At 43.8% G+C, this 13205-nt stretch overlaps 1 protein-coding gene across 1 annotated transcript in view; it reads left to right on the top strand.

Annotated features, from left to right (window-relative positions):
• Nucleotides 1-11881, top strand: part of COMMD1 (copper metabolism domain containing 1) — a 48625-nt gene extending 36744 nt beyond the window's left edge. Inside the window, exon 3 of the mRNA XM_010706471.3 lies at nucleotides 11737-11881. Coding sequence (XP_010704773.1) covers nucleotides 11737-11844 — 108 coding nt within the window. The 3' untranslated portion in view covers nucleotides 11845-11881. The remainder of the gene's footprint in view (nucleotides 1-11736) is intronic.
• The last annotated feature ends 1324 nt before the right edge of the window (nucleotides 11882-13205 follow it).

Raw genomic sequence — 13205 nt, 5'->3', positions numbered from 1 at the left:
GTAAAGTGGCCCTTTAAAAAAATAACTTTCCTAATGAAAAACATTGTTTCTTGGACATGGGTGTATTTGTTTTAGCCAAGTCAGGCCAATCCCCAAGGTACAGGTCCAGGAATCCAGCTGGGATGGGAATTCTGGGGGACACAGCTCCTCACTGCTCAGGGAACAAAGGTATTGTGTGGCCTTAAGTGACCATTTGTGAAATGTGCAAGAGAGGAGATCTAGGTTAGATGTTAGGAAGAAATTCTTCACTCAGAGGTTGGTGAGGCCCTGGCACTGCTGCCCAGAGCTGTGGCGCCCCATTCCTGGAGGTGCCCAAGGCCAGGTTGGGTGGGCCATGGGCAGCCTGAGCTGGTGGGGAGCAGCCCTGCCCACAGCAGGGGTTGGGGCTGGGTGGGCTTTAGGGTCTCTTCCAACCCAAACCATTCTGTAATTCTATTATTTTTGTTTGAGTTCTGCGTTCTTAAGTGTTTCATCATTGTGCTCTGCACTTCCCTCATCTGTTCTTCTATTTCAGCAGAGCCAGGTGCCTCTTAGACTACAGTGCCAGCATGCATGACTCAGAAGAGGACAGAAAAGAAGGTTTTCAACACATCTAATTCCAAAATGCTCATTCCAACAGGAGTCAGCATCGTCTGGTGTCCTGGAAAATATGGCCACTTGAGTCGTCTGAGACTGTTCAATTCCAGTCAGCTTTTATTTTCAGTGTAATACTTTTAGGGAGGACATTAATAGGTAGTTGAGGCCTTTATATAATATGGGTAAACTAAAACATTAAAGAGCTGTGAGGGAATAGGAAAGATCTGGTTGGGGGATGCTACCAACCTGGTAATTATGCAGGCTAGTTGTGCTCTCAGCCAGAATATACCAGGGTCCTCTTAAAGGTTAGCTCCTTTACTGAGCTTCTGACTGTATTCTTTGATAATGTGAGTATTTCTAAATGCAGATTACTTAAATTGTGTGTATGTAGTTTATATGAAAGTAACTCTCACTGCTCAGTCCTGTTTTCCTTCTCTTTTTCTGAGAATAATACTCTTCAGTTGCAATTAAGCAAGACAACAGAACCTTAAAGATACACTTAAAACATAAACACACATAAAGAACGATGTAGGTGGATATTTCAGTTTTATGATCAGGTTTAAAAAAAAAATCAAAAATACAGTGCAAGAAAACAAGTACAGATAGAAAAAGAATATAGATCAGCACAGAAAGACAGGGATCCTAAGTGAGGAGGAACGTTCACCCCGAAGATCCCCTACAGGGCACCTCCCAAGGAAAGCACATAACCTTGTAATGGTGCCACTGAGAGCTGTGTTGTTAGAGGAGAGCTGACACAGCAGAGCTGACATACATGCGATGGAGCTCTCTGTTCTTTGGTACCCTTGTGAGCTCTCTCTCTCCCAGTGGGAAAGCTCCCAGGTGGGGCAGCTGGGATGAGCTGCAGGGAAATGGCTTTGGGAAGTAAGATGAGAAGCTGATGCTCTGCCAGAAACAGAGCGTATTTCTGTAGTTTTTAAATATGTGTATTGATTCAAATGTCACCGTGATACAAAGGGAATTTAATAAGGCTTTATTTTTAGAGCTGTCTCTAACGCTTCTCTGTACAATTTGGTGAAACTTATGGATGTTGCTATATTGCTTTTCCTTTTAAAACCTCTTAAGCCCTGCCAGGTATGCTCTAGGGCATTCAGATGGAGGAAGGTGAATACCAATGTTAAACATAACATTCATTATGTTTTCCTTTAAGTTTTCATCTTATGACAGGCACTGGAATTGCATAGGATTCCTGAAAGCTCTTTTCAAATGGAGGAACAATGTGAGAATCCAAGAGTTTTCAGACTAATTCACACTTTTCAGATGATTGGGGACTGGCAGCTATGTTTGTTACAGAATGAACGTGATTCCACATAAAGCTTTTAGGTACCATCTACTAAATAGGGGTTAGACTAGGGACTTCCAAAACTGACCACAAACTTCACCTAAATGTTCTGTAGACGTTTTTAAACTTGCCTAATGGAAATGGGATGTGTGTAAAGAAGAGTTAGAAGACAAATGTAGTTCTTAAGTGGTGATTTTGACTCTTTGTTTGCCTTCTCTTCTGCGTAATATCTGGGCTGGAGACCCTCCCAGGGCTGTATACCAATGTTACCAAGGAAGTGTCAGTGGACTCAGGAGGTGTGGTAATTTGTTTTGTGTGCTGTTGCAACTATTTATCTCAAGCCAGTCAAGCAGCAGGAGAAGAACACCCTGTTGAAGGTTAACCATCCCATGCTTATTGTTGCAGAGTTTGAAAGAACCTTGACTTCAGCTCTGCTTTCAAAGATGCTTTGATTTGACAAAACCAGAGAACAGTAGTGACATGCTTTATGTCAAAATAGTGTTTGGTTTAGATACAGGAGTGTGTCCTCATTTCTGCACCAGGAATTAGAGCATTATGCTTTCTGTTCTCTTACCATGACTTCATTTCTGTCTTCTGAGAAGACAACAGTGATGGCAGTGCCTATAGCTAGGATTACCCAACCCTGTGTTAAGGAACCTTCAGCTTTGACCAGCTTACAAGGTCATCATCTCCTGTGCCAGCTGGAGTCTGGAGGAATCCCTCCCCACGTCGGTTTGTTTCCAGGATCAATACTCAAGGTGAACAGCATTTGGAGAATTTCTCCTTAAATATCTTTCCATACAGGAGGTACTTGTGCCACGGTGTTTTTGGAGGAAAGGAAAATATTAAGATAAGTCTTCCAGCAAGGTCAGGGAGGCATCTTTCAAGTACCCTTATGAAAAAGTTGCCACAGACATATCAGGAGCCCCTCAAAACCTTGTTTGTGCATTCTTGGTGAACATTTTATGCAGAAGCTCAGTTCCTAGAGAACTTGACCCAAATTCAGTGCATTCCAGAGTGCCCCTGAATTCAGCTTTCCCTCACTGATGGGTTATCAAGGTGCTAGGGTTGATGTAGGGGTTCCCACATGCAGGGTACAGGTAGAAGAGAGCCTCCTTCTGCCTCCTGCCTTGTTTCAGTCCACAGAGCCCCTTGATGAGGCTTGGTGGAGCTTGCTCCAACTGAGTCTCTCACAGTCTTTTCTCAGGAAGATGCTCCTGTTTTTGGATAGAAGCGGGCAAATCCACCAGCTGCATGCTTGTTGGAGCCATGTCGAAAAGGTGTGGAGCACTGCTAGAAATGCTGACATTTTCTGAAAGGTTAGGGAGTAGATATCCCAAACTGTGAGTACAGCTGATGGACTGTGGGTTCTGCATCTTTTCTGGTTTACTGGTAGTGTATCTTGTAATCTTAACTAAGTGATGTAAAGGACTGGTTGCACCTCTAATCTTTCAGATATAAACCACTGATCAAGGGGTCCATTGTGAACTTTGAGACTCAGCTGAAGGGCTTTCCTGGCAGTTCTGTCTGACCCTGTTTCTCTCTGTCATACAGCCAAAGTGACCTCGCCATAGTTAGACCTGAACTCTCAACAGGCAGGAGGCTGCAGCACTATGCATGTTCCATACATTTAGACATGTGACACTTGTCAGTGAGGGACAGCTGAAGGGCTTTCCATCCTTTTTACCTCCCGTGACAACCAATGACCTCAACATGTTTAGAAAGGCATTTTATGTGGTCATTTTCTCAACTACATGAGAGCGTGTTGTAAAAGGCTAACAGAGGAACCAGGTAAGCAAGTGGCCGTTCATTAGATATGCCCATATAAAAAGTTGCAGGTATAACATTTCAGGAAGTCATCTGGAAATGAGAATTAAATTTGCATTTTGACAACGAAAACAGATATATTTTTGTGCAAATTACATTAGCCCCAGCAGAGCAGGGACTTATATAACCTTTCCCTTACCTCCCCAGCAAGGTGCTGTATGAATTGGCTCAGCATTCACATTACTTCAGTACATCAAGACTGTTGTGTTGTGATTTTAGAAAAGATGTTTGTGACGCTTTCTGTAAAACAACAGAGGGTTTCAGCTCCTTTGAGTCAATATGAATGAGCAGTGTCCTAGCAATATCTGGGATGCTGTGCTTGTGACTGAGTGCTCCCTCAGCACCGAGACGAAATGTGAGATTGCTAATCACAAATGCAGGATAATTAACTGTGAGAAACAGACAGCTTGGCTGTGTCAGACTGTATTTATACACGGTGGTATTGTGCTGTTAAGTGGAAGCGTACATAAGTAGCCATTGGAAGAGTTTGTGTAGGGAGAGCACGTGGCAGGATGATACTCTGGGAACTGCATGAGGTTCAGGAAAGGAAGCAGGCACAAATCAAAGGGACTGAAAAAAAAGGGAGGAAGTTGGAAGGCTTACAGGTAAAATACAAGGTAGCATCACCAGTTTGAAAATGGCATAGCCATGTGAAGATATACACATTGCATAAAGGTATTAAGCTGTCTTGTAGTAATTCTTTATGACGTGAAATATGAAAGATTTTCAGAGTAAGCTTCCTTCTAATTAGTTGCACTAATTTTTTTTTCCCCTAACACCTTCTGATAGGAAATCTGTGCTTCCAAAAGGCGTAAGCACCAGCAGGGTAAACCACGTGTGTCTCTGCATCCATAAATAATCATCTTTCATTTGGGGTTCAAAATGCTGAATGCAATATTTCAGTAGGTCGCTAACATATGAGCAATGACATCACATTTGCTGTGCAGTATCAGAGAACTGGTCTTAGTGCCTGGGATTATTCCAATTGCTGCAATGCTTTCTATTTAATCCGTGGTATTACAGGCTTGATCTTACATTAAAAGAATTAAAAAGGAATCTGCAGGACGTTAAACTTTTTTTTTTTCCTGAGTTGATGTAATAATCATTAGCTGAAGAGATTCTTGGTTCGTACAATACCAGAATGACACAAAGGAATTAGGTTGGTATGGTAATAATTTATTTTTTTCAGGATCATGGAAAAGAATTACACTTTGCCACAGTGTTTTTGAAGGCCACGGTTATAGTTGCAAAAATAGTTCTGAACTTGTTTAAAAATAGTGAACTTAGTATTATCAGACATGCTTCTATAAAGTCAGTGGATTGCCATCCATTCCAATTTGTCTGGGATTACCTAATTAATGATCTAAAAGTAACTTCCAAGGTTTGCAGTAGGATCACCGTTGATGCAAAGTGATTGCAGCTTCGATGCAACTTCTCCTATTTTATCTTGCTGGCTTGGCTCGTGGCAGCACAGCTTTGGTTTGGTTGGCTTTTTTTCCACTCCCCAAGTTTTCCTGATCTGAGAATCTAAGCAGCAGGAGTAAATCACTCTCATAAACATCTGACAATCAATATTTCCTCTTAGCATGAATCACCCAGTTCAACGTGCTACCACTTTGATTCTTTCAGAAGAAAAATAAGCTCAAATCCAATATTTCCCTTCTTTTTGGGTCATCTCTTCATACTTTCTAGAACATTGTCATGGTAACTCATGCATTATCTTTTATATTTTTGTAGCCTGAATTATAATGCAGGTCATTTCTGGTTCCTTCTTCTGCCACTTATGCGGGGGCACTCAGATAACAGGTACCACAGATGCTTGCATGGAAGAGACAATACAGCATCCAAAAGAGAAGTAAACCCACTATCTTCTAAGGATCCAGACTCTGAGTGCCAAGATGAGTCACATTTACATTGTGTGCACTGGGTGTCAAGGAGTGGCCTCTTTGTAGAAGAGTTTGGAAGCAAGTAATAGTAGTAAGGACAATATTAAGATGACTTCGTTGAGAAGTCTGAGGTTTCCGTAGCAGAGCTACCAGACGTCATTGCAAAAATGATTTAAGAACATGTCTTTAAAAATAAAAGCTTCCTTGCACTGTTTTATAAAGTGTCTCATTTCCAATTCTGATTCCAGGTTGGACTGGGATTTTATTTCTTTTCTGTTGCCTTCTTGGGGATGTAGGATTGTTTGGAGTTGTTTTGATGTTCACTGATTTTGTGCTGTGTTGTGTTTTGCCTTGTTTTTCCCCTGAGATTTGCACTTCTTTATCATGCAAGTCTTTAAATGGGTCCTTTCTAAACCTCAGGGTTGATATCTTACTATTTCTGCCTGTCAGAGGAAGAATTCCAATATAATGAATATCATTGAAACTGCCTGGCATGGGCCGGAAGCTGCCACAGCTGGGGCACACTGTGTGATGTCTAAAACAGGACTCAGAAACCTGCAGTGCTTTGTAATTTCCTTACCTGTGGAGTCTGGGTGCTGTTATTGCTGTTGGGTCAGTGCCACCCTTCTGCTTGTTCTTTAGGTTTCCTCACTGGCTGTTTCTGGGTGCTTTCTTTTCAACTACAATTAGAACTTATTAATGATTAAGGAATAAAAAAAGGCAATGCCAGGACAGCTCTCTCCCCACTTGCTTACGGATCCCAGCTGGCTTGTTGCTTTGCAGCTCAATTTGCTTGTACGGTAAATTGCACAATATTCACCTGGTGTTAAGACACCACTGACTGAACCCCAGATCTCCTGCTTTGGTGGAAACAAACCTGTGATTGGAGTCACAGAATCACGGAATCATTACGGTTGGAAAAGTCCACCAAGATCACATCCAATCCACCCCCACCACGTCCACTAACCCACGTCCCTCAGTGCCACATCTCCACAGTTCTGGAACACCTCCAGGGCTGGTGACTCCATCCCTCCCTGGGCAGCTGTGCCACTGCCTCATTCTCTGTACTGCACCGTCTCTTCCTGCTGCAGGGAACACAGCCGCCTGGGCACCATGCCTGGCACCTCACCCTGCAGCCCCATCCCTGCAGGAGGACGTGTCCCCGCTGGGTGGGCAGGGCAGGGCAGGGCTCGTGTTCTCTCTTCTCAACTCCCTGCAGAGCTGCATGCTCCGGCCCTGTGCTCTGCAGAGTTTGGCTGGTGGTGCCCAGGCCAAGTGCTGTGTGCAGGTTACCTTTGGCCCACGCAGAGGTGCCCGGGGCAGGCGTTCAGGTGGAAAACTGCATGGAGTTGTCTCCCAATGTATCACAGAGGCCATTTCAGTGTTTTGGAGGTATCCTTTGCTGTTCTTCCTCTCCAAGCTAACGTAAAATGCTTACAAGTTTAACCATCATGACTTCGGAGTCTTAATTTACCAATAATGTACTTAATTACTTATGTAACGTGTGTGTGGTATTTTTCCTGGCTAACAGAGGAAGTAGAAGATTTGCTTGGCTGCAGAATATGCAGTGATCCGTAAGGAGAAATGCCACGTAGAAGTAAAGAACTTGTTATTTATTGCTTAGCCCTGAGGAACTAAGAGGTCTGTAAAAAGCAGCGAGATTGATTTCTATAGGAAATGTGTCAGGAATTTCTTCGATTCAGTCTTCCATATATCTGATGAAGTGAGAAATGAATTGCTTATGATTTCAGTCACCTATTGCTGAATCGTTGGGCTTCAGCCCCCCCCAGAAAGGCCACACCTCTAAACTCTTATAACATACTGGAGATCTGAAGACCATCGATTGTATTGAAGACATGGCTTCCATAACTCTTTAAGAAAAAACCTTCATAAAGAAGGCACTTTAATCACCACAATATCAAAAATTGTTAGTAAAGATAACATTATCTCCCTAGCAAGGGACATAACAGCACCACAACAACACGTAACAGGATATTGGTGGGAAGGTTCAATCGGTACTGCCATCCCACCAACATCTGCCTCTGACATTGTGGGCCAGCAAAATAAAACAGGAGGCATTGCTTTCAGAGCACCACAGCTAGGTCAGGTTGCCCAGGGCCAGGATCTGGGCATCTAAGCTAAATCCACTGTTACATAAAGCACTAGAAGAGCTGAAGTTAATGGGAACCTTTTTAACGAGTGAGTCCAAATGATGCAATAGAGAACAGCTGTGTTTTTTTTTTTTTTCCTTAAGTTTCAAATGTGTGAGAGTTAGTCTTCTCAAAATGAGGCTTTTTTTAAAATGTAGTTACTGAGATACAGACAGTTGTGCTTCTGAGTATTTTTCTAGAGGACAGCAAGAATGCTGGTGTTTACAAGATGTTCTCTTATATAAATATTTTTGCTACTCTCTGTTGTTACTGAAACAAACAAACCAACCTGGCAGACCTGATTCATGGCTGGGGGAGGGTGTGTTTTGTGGATGTTAGTTTTGCAGGTCCTTTTTATAGCCCAGGCTCAGAAGGGAAATGGGAGGATGGGTAGGATAGCGTGTGGGGAGAGAACCAAGAGGACTGCAGGAAGTGGATGCCCACCCCACAGCTTCCCAAAAGGCTCAGCTTGACAGTAGCAGAGCAGTGGGGTTCTCTTTGTGCATCGAGCTTGAGAGTGGGTATGCACGTGCTGTTCCCATCACACAGCAGTGCTCTGGCAGTCCCACTGACACACATACACTCCTGCCTAAAGACCTTTTCTGTTTCCACAGAGGCTCAGCCAGTGCCAGCTTTCTGGCTTGCAGGCAAGTGCACTATGCTTCAGAGCTGCTGCTGCTTCATACTGCAGGTACAAAAATTGACTGCTGCAGGTTCCCATACGGTGAAAGGACTCACAGTGCTATCATTGCGTGTTTGGTGGCTTCAGGTCAGCACTCAGCTTCGTGCTCAGCAGTCTGGCGAAGTTCCTGTTTGGTGGCTTCTGGGTTTGCTTCTAATGAATGACTTGTTCCATTTTGGTTTTGTTTAATTGCAAGGCATCCAAGTGGGATGAAAATTTTTATAGCACTCGGAGATATCAGAAAGGATGCCTTGTTTCTTCATGAGGAACAGCAGAGATACCAAATCTGTCCTGCTGCTGGAGGACAGCTCAGGGGAGGGGTGTGGAGTTTTGAGTTTCAGAGCTCTATCTTCTTTCTTTTTTACCTATCTTTAGAACTTTGCGGACTATGTAAACTAACAGAGAGTTGCATGAGACTAAACCCAGCTCCGAGCAGCCTGATTTACTTCCCCCTCCTTCACATTTCAGGTTAGTCCACATGAGAACGTGGTAATGACACAGATATCATCCCATACTTATAGCCAACTTTTAGCTGCTTTATAGACAAAAGTGTGCTTTACGAGTACGCTTAGATTTGCATAGGGTGGCATGCACAGTCTTAGTATAATGCAAGAGTGTCCTTTTGCTCAATTTACTTCTCTTTTAACTGACACAACCTGAAGTGGGGAAAAAAGCTGACTTATGCCTTAGGCTCCTGCAAAACTACTTTCACCAGAACTGGAGCTTGGTTCTGCTCTCGCTCACCTTGTGATTAAGCTGTAAAAGCAGCTGATGCAGATCTTAAGGGTTGCATGGGCAGACCTTGCCTTGGGGAAATTTGCTTGGGAATGCAGGCTCATATGACCTGAGGTACGCAGTTGTGACCGGAAAGCCCGAGTTTTCAGCATGAGTCTGGCGGCAGATTCATCCTGCTGAGGACTGTGACCCAGGGCTGTATGCGGTGCTGTCAGTCCTTCCTAAAAGGTCTGCCCTGTTCTGGTCATTTCAGTAAGAATGATTCATTCCAGCATGGGAATGTGATGTGGTTTCAGTGTGATGCTTCCGAGAGCCTCAGGTTGTAAATCACAGAATCGCAGAATGGCCAGGGTTGGAAGGGACCTCAAGGATCACGAATCTCCAACCCCCTGCCACATGCAGGGCCACCAACCTCCGCATTTAATACCAGACCAGGCTGCCCAGGGCCCCATCCAACCTGGCCTTGAACACCTCCAGGGACGGGGCATAGGGAGATATTTCAGGGTTTCATTTGCCTTTCTCACACAATCTCCTAAGCTTGCAAACACATCTTCTTCTGGCAGATGTGACTTATGTTTTTAATAACTCTTAATCAGACAGGAATCTACAAGAAAGCCCACTGCCAAAGGGAGGTAAGCTGTGAAATTCCTCACCAAACATTTGTTTATGTGTGCTGTCCAGCTGTAACTATGTTCTACAGAGGCATTTTGTGTATTTTCTACGTGGGCTGTAGCACTGAGATATGTGACAGCAACCATCGTCAAAGACAAGAAAGTGTGGAAGCTGTTGCATCCACGTCCTGTCTGCATTGTTATTGATCCCAAATGTTGTTGTCCCAACCATTTAATGAAACGCTGCTGAACTGAGTAATATTATAGGAGTGAATAGTTAAGAACAGCCTGAGCATAACTGCTTGGCACAGCTGAGGTCTACCCTAACAGTCATTTGTGTATTCTACCTGACATGCATCAGTTACACGACATACTGAATTTTCATTGAATGAAATGACAGTAAAGTTCCTTTTAATCCCATGAAACCTTTCCTAATCAGAAGCACTCTCATACTAAATACACAATGTGACCTCTGCACTTGGTCAGTCGGATTCCTTGGCAGTTAGCACATAAAATAATACGCACTTCATGAAGATGGATACATCCAGTATAGCTATGAGAAGGGCCTTCCCCGTGCCTGAATAGCAGCATCAGGGAGATACAGTTGTATTTGAGGACAAAAAACATTTACAGTGCCTGATGGATGCTTTCATTTTGCCAGGTTTGCTTTCTTAAAGCATGGGACTTGGGTGTAAATGTGTTGTTTTCTCTCTTCCATTTCAAGCTTTCAATCACTCTTTGGATTTCTCCTTTGAACTGTGGTAGCTCCCCATGTGAGTGATGTCAGGCAGGAATCCTGGCACAGCCATTGCATGCACTTTCATGTGTTCGATCAGAGACTTCCTCCACCTCATTTCTTTCCTGTTAGCATTCTTCTGGCTGGGCCTTTTGTCATTATTGTGCACAGAACTCTCCGTTGGCTCTTCCATCAGTGTCTTGGCTTGCCTATCGCCTGCTGGTTTGGTTTTTACAAAAAACAGAACAACCCAATACCCTTGTGAGGATGAGAGAAGATAAAAGGTGGAAGTGTTCCCGATGTCTGTGGAAAAAGAATGCTCGTGAAATTTAGTGAGAAATTCAGTTGTAAAAATGGATGGTTTTAATTTGCATCAGTATGATGACTTTACCATTGCATATAAACTATTTGTTCTATGAACGTAAATGACATTAAAGTGTTTTTGTCAGATGAAAAAACATATTTTGAAATAATACCAGAAAGTGAGTGTGCTCGAAACCAAATGGGAACTGCAGATGCTCTCCTGCAATATCTGTGTTATGTACAGAAATTCTGTGCACATTCAGCTATTCCGGTTGCTAAAACTATTCCAATTTCCCATAAGGAAACATCCCTTCATATTTGCTGCACTTTCAGTTCCAAATACTTGCAGTGTGTTCCTCTGCCACTGACAGTGCTTCACCCGGAGTGGCCTTTGCTATGCAGTCACATTCCCTGTGGCCTCAAACGTTTCCTCTGGGAGAATCACCACAGGAAGTACTTAGTGACTGTAGGCATACCAGCGGATAATACCAAAGGCCTGGAGATCTCAGGAGGCCTTTTCACATTTGTATTTACTAATGAGAACCATATGATTAGAATTTCTATATATATATATGCTTTATTTTCTGAGCCTTTGATAAGCTCTTTTACTACCCCAGCACTCGTCCTGTCAGAGGATAACAAATCAGTGCTGCTGCTTAGCTTCTGAGTTTACAGTGATGCTAGAGTGGAGCTCAGTTGACGCGTCCCTCTTTGGCAGCAGCAGGCTGGCCTCCAGCGTGTACTGCTCTTGCTTGGTATGTTGGTTGCAAACCTCTGGAAGGTAGAAAACCTCCTCCTCTTCACCAGGAGTAAAGGAGATACAGGATATAAATCTGCCTCAGGAAAGCAGAATGCACTATGCCTCTTCTGTTGTATCCCTGAAAAATTATCATCTTTCTCAACTCCTGTTTTTGCAATTTTGTTTTGTAGGAATCTGAATTTCTCTGCCTGGAGTTTGATGAGGCCAAGGTGAGCCAGATGCTGAAGAAGCTCTCAGAAATAGAGGAGAGCATGACTGCATTGACTCAAACCACCTGACTCATAGAAAATAAAGATTGCAACTCAAAAAAACAAATGATCTCGGTACTTATTCATAGTGCCTGTTCCTGTATATAAAATAGGGAGTGATTGTTAAGTATCAGTTATAACTGTACAACACATTCAGAACAAAGCATGGGTGAAGTTAAGCTGTAAAGGTCTCTCCAGCCCCTCCTCCAGGCCTGTTCTCCAAGGCAGCAGTGATGTTGCTTGCATAAAGCTTTGCATAATCATCCCTTCAAGTTTAGAGTAGCTTTTCTCTTTTTTTTTTCCTACCCATCAGTTTTTTACTCTTCCAGATGCTGTAAATGCTGCGCTGAGTGAACAGCAAAGGTAAATTGGCCAGTTGCAGCAGGAGAGAAATGAGCAGAAGGAACAGACAGACTAGGGGGATTTGTGTTTATCCTTCCAAACCATGGGCTATGTAGGACAAATCTACCTACGCAAGCTCTGCCTGCCTAGAGCTTGGAGCACAGGAGATGAAGTGCAGAGAGTTGAGGGAGAAGAGTCACAAACACACTTTTTTCTAATCACAAGCCTCTGTGCTGCTGCGGATTAAATAAATGGTTCCCAAGCATGTGAGTTGGCCCTGCTGGGCCACTGATGAACACTCACCCCATGCCACAGAGAGCCAGGGGATGGCCATGGGAGCATCCCTCGGGCAGCTCAAGGTGACACTGGTTTCCCAAAAGCCTGATGTAGTGACCTGCTGGCAGGCTTCCAAAGCCACGTCTAGCCTGCTTCCCTGAAGGCTGGCCGCCCCCATTAGCCTTCCGGCTCCTGAGCCTTACGTGGCACAGCCCTGGCATGGTGCTGCATGCTGTGTTTGAGAGACCAGTACTTTGTCAGTGCACAATTTAACTTGGCTGCTCCTTACCATGATGTTTGTCTTGACCTTGAAAACTCCCAGGTTAAATCCAGAGTTTGTAGTGTGGGTGTGCTCAGCTAGGAATCTTCAGAAGGAAAATGCCGTTGGCAAATGTGCAGATTATAAAGCTTTATTGATAAAATAGTTGTGTGAAGAAAACTTCCAAAGGCAGATAAGATACATACAAAACACCATGATTGAAACTGGGCTGTGGCTTTTTTGGCTGTTGCGGGAACCCTCTTCTCTCTCTGGCCGTAACACAGAACTGCAGTGCAGCTGCTGCCCTTCCAGCCGGGGGAAATGAGCTGAGATGTTTTGTTGCACGTGTTTCAGTTCAGAGGTTGTCCACATTGCCACAACAGGAGCAATAACCATAATTACTGCCTTCCCTATGCAGGATGACATAGAGGAGCTGCATGGAGCATGATGGTTCCTACTGGAGAACTGCCTGATAGTCCATAGAGTAGTGATGGAGAACGCCCCTGGTGTGCTG

This window comes from Meleagris gallopavo, chromosome 2 (genome assembly GCF_000146605.3).
Source record: "Meleagris gallopavo isolate NT-WF06-2002-E0010 breed Aviagen turkey brand Nicholas breeding stock chromosome 2, Turkey_5.1, whole genome shotgun sequence".
Lineage (NCBI taxonomy): Eukaryota > Metazoa > Chordata > Aves > Galliformes > Phasianidae > Meleagris > Meleagris gallopavo.
The sequence above is the reverse complement of the archived record's forward strand: the minus strand, read 5'-3'. Positions and strand labels throughout refer to the sequence as shown.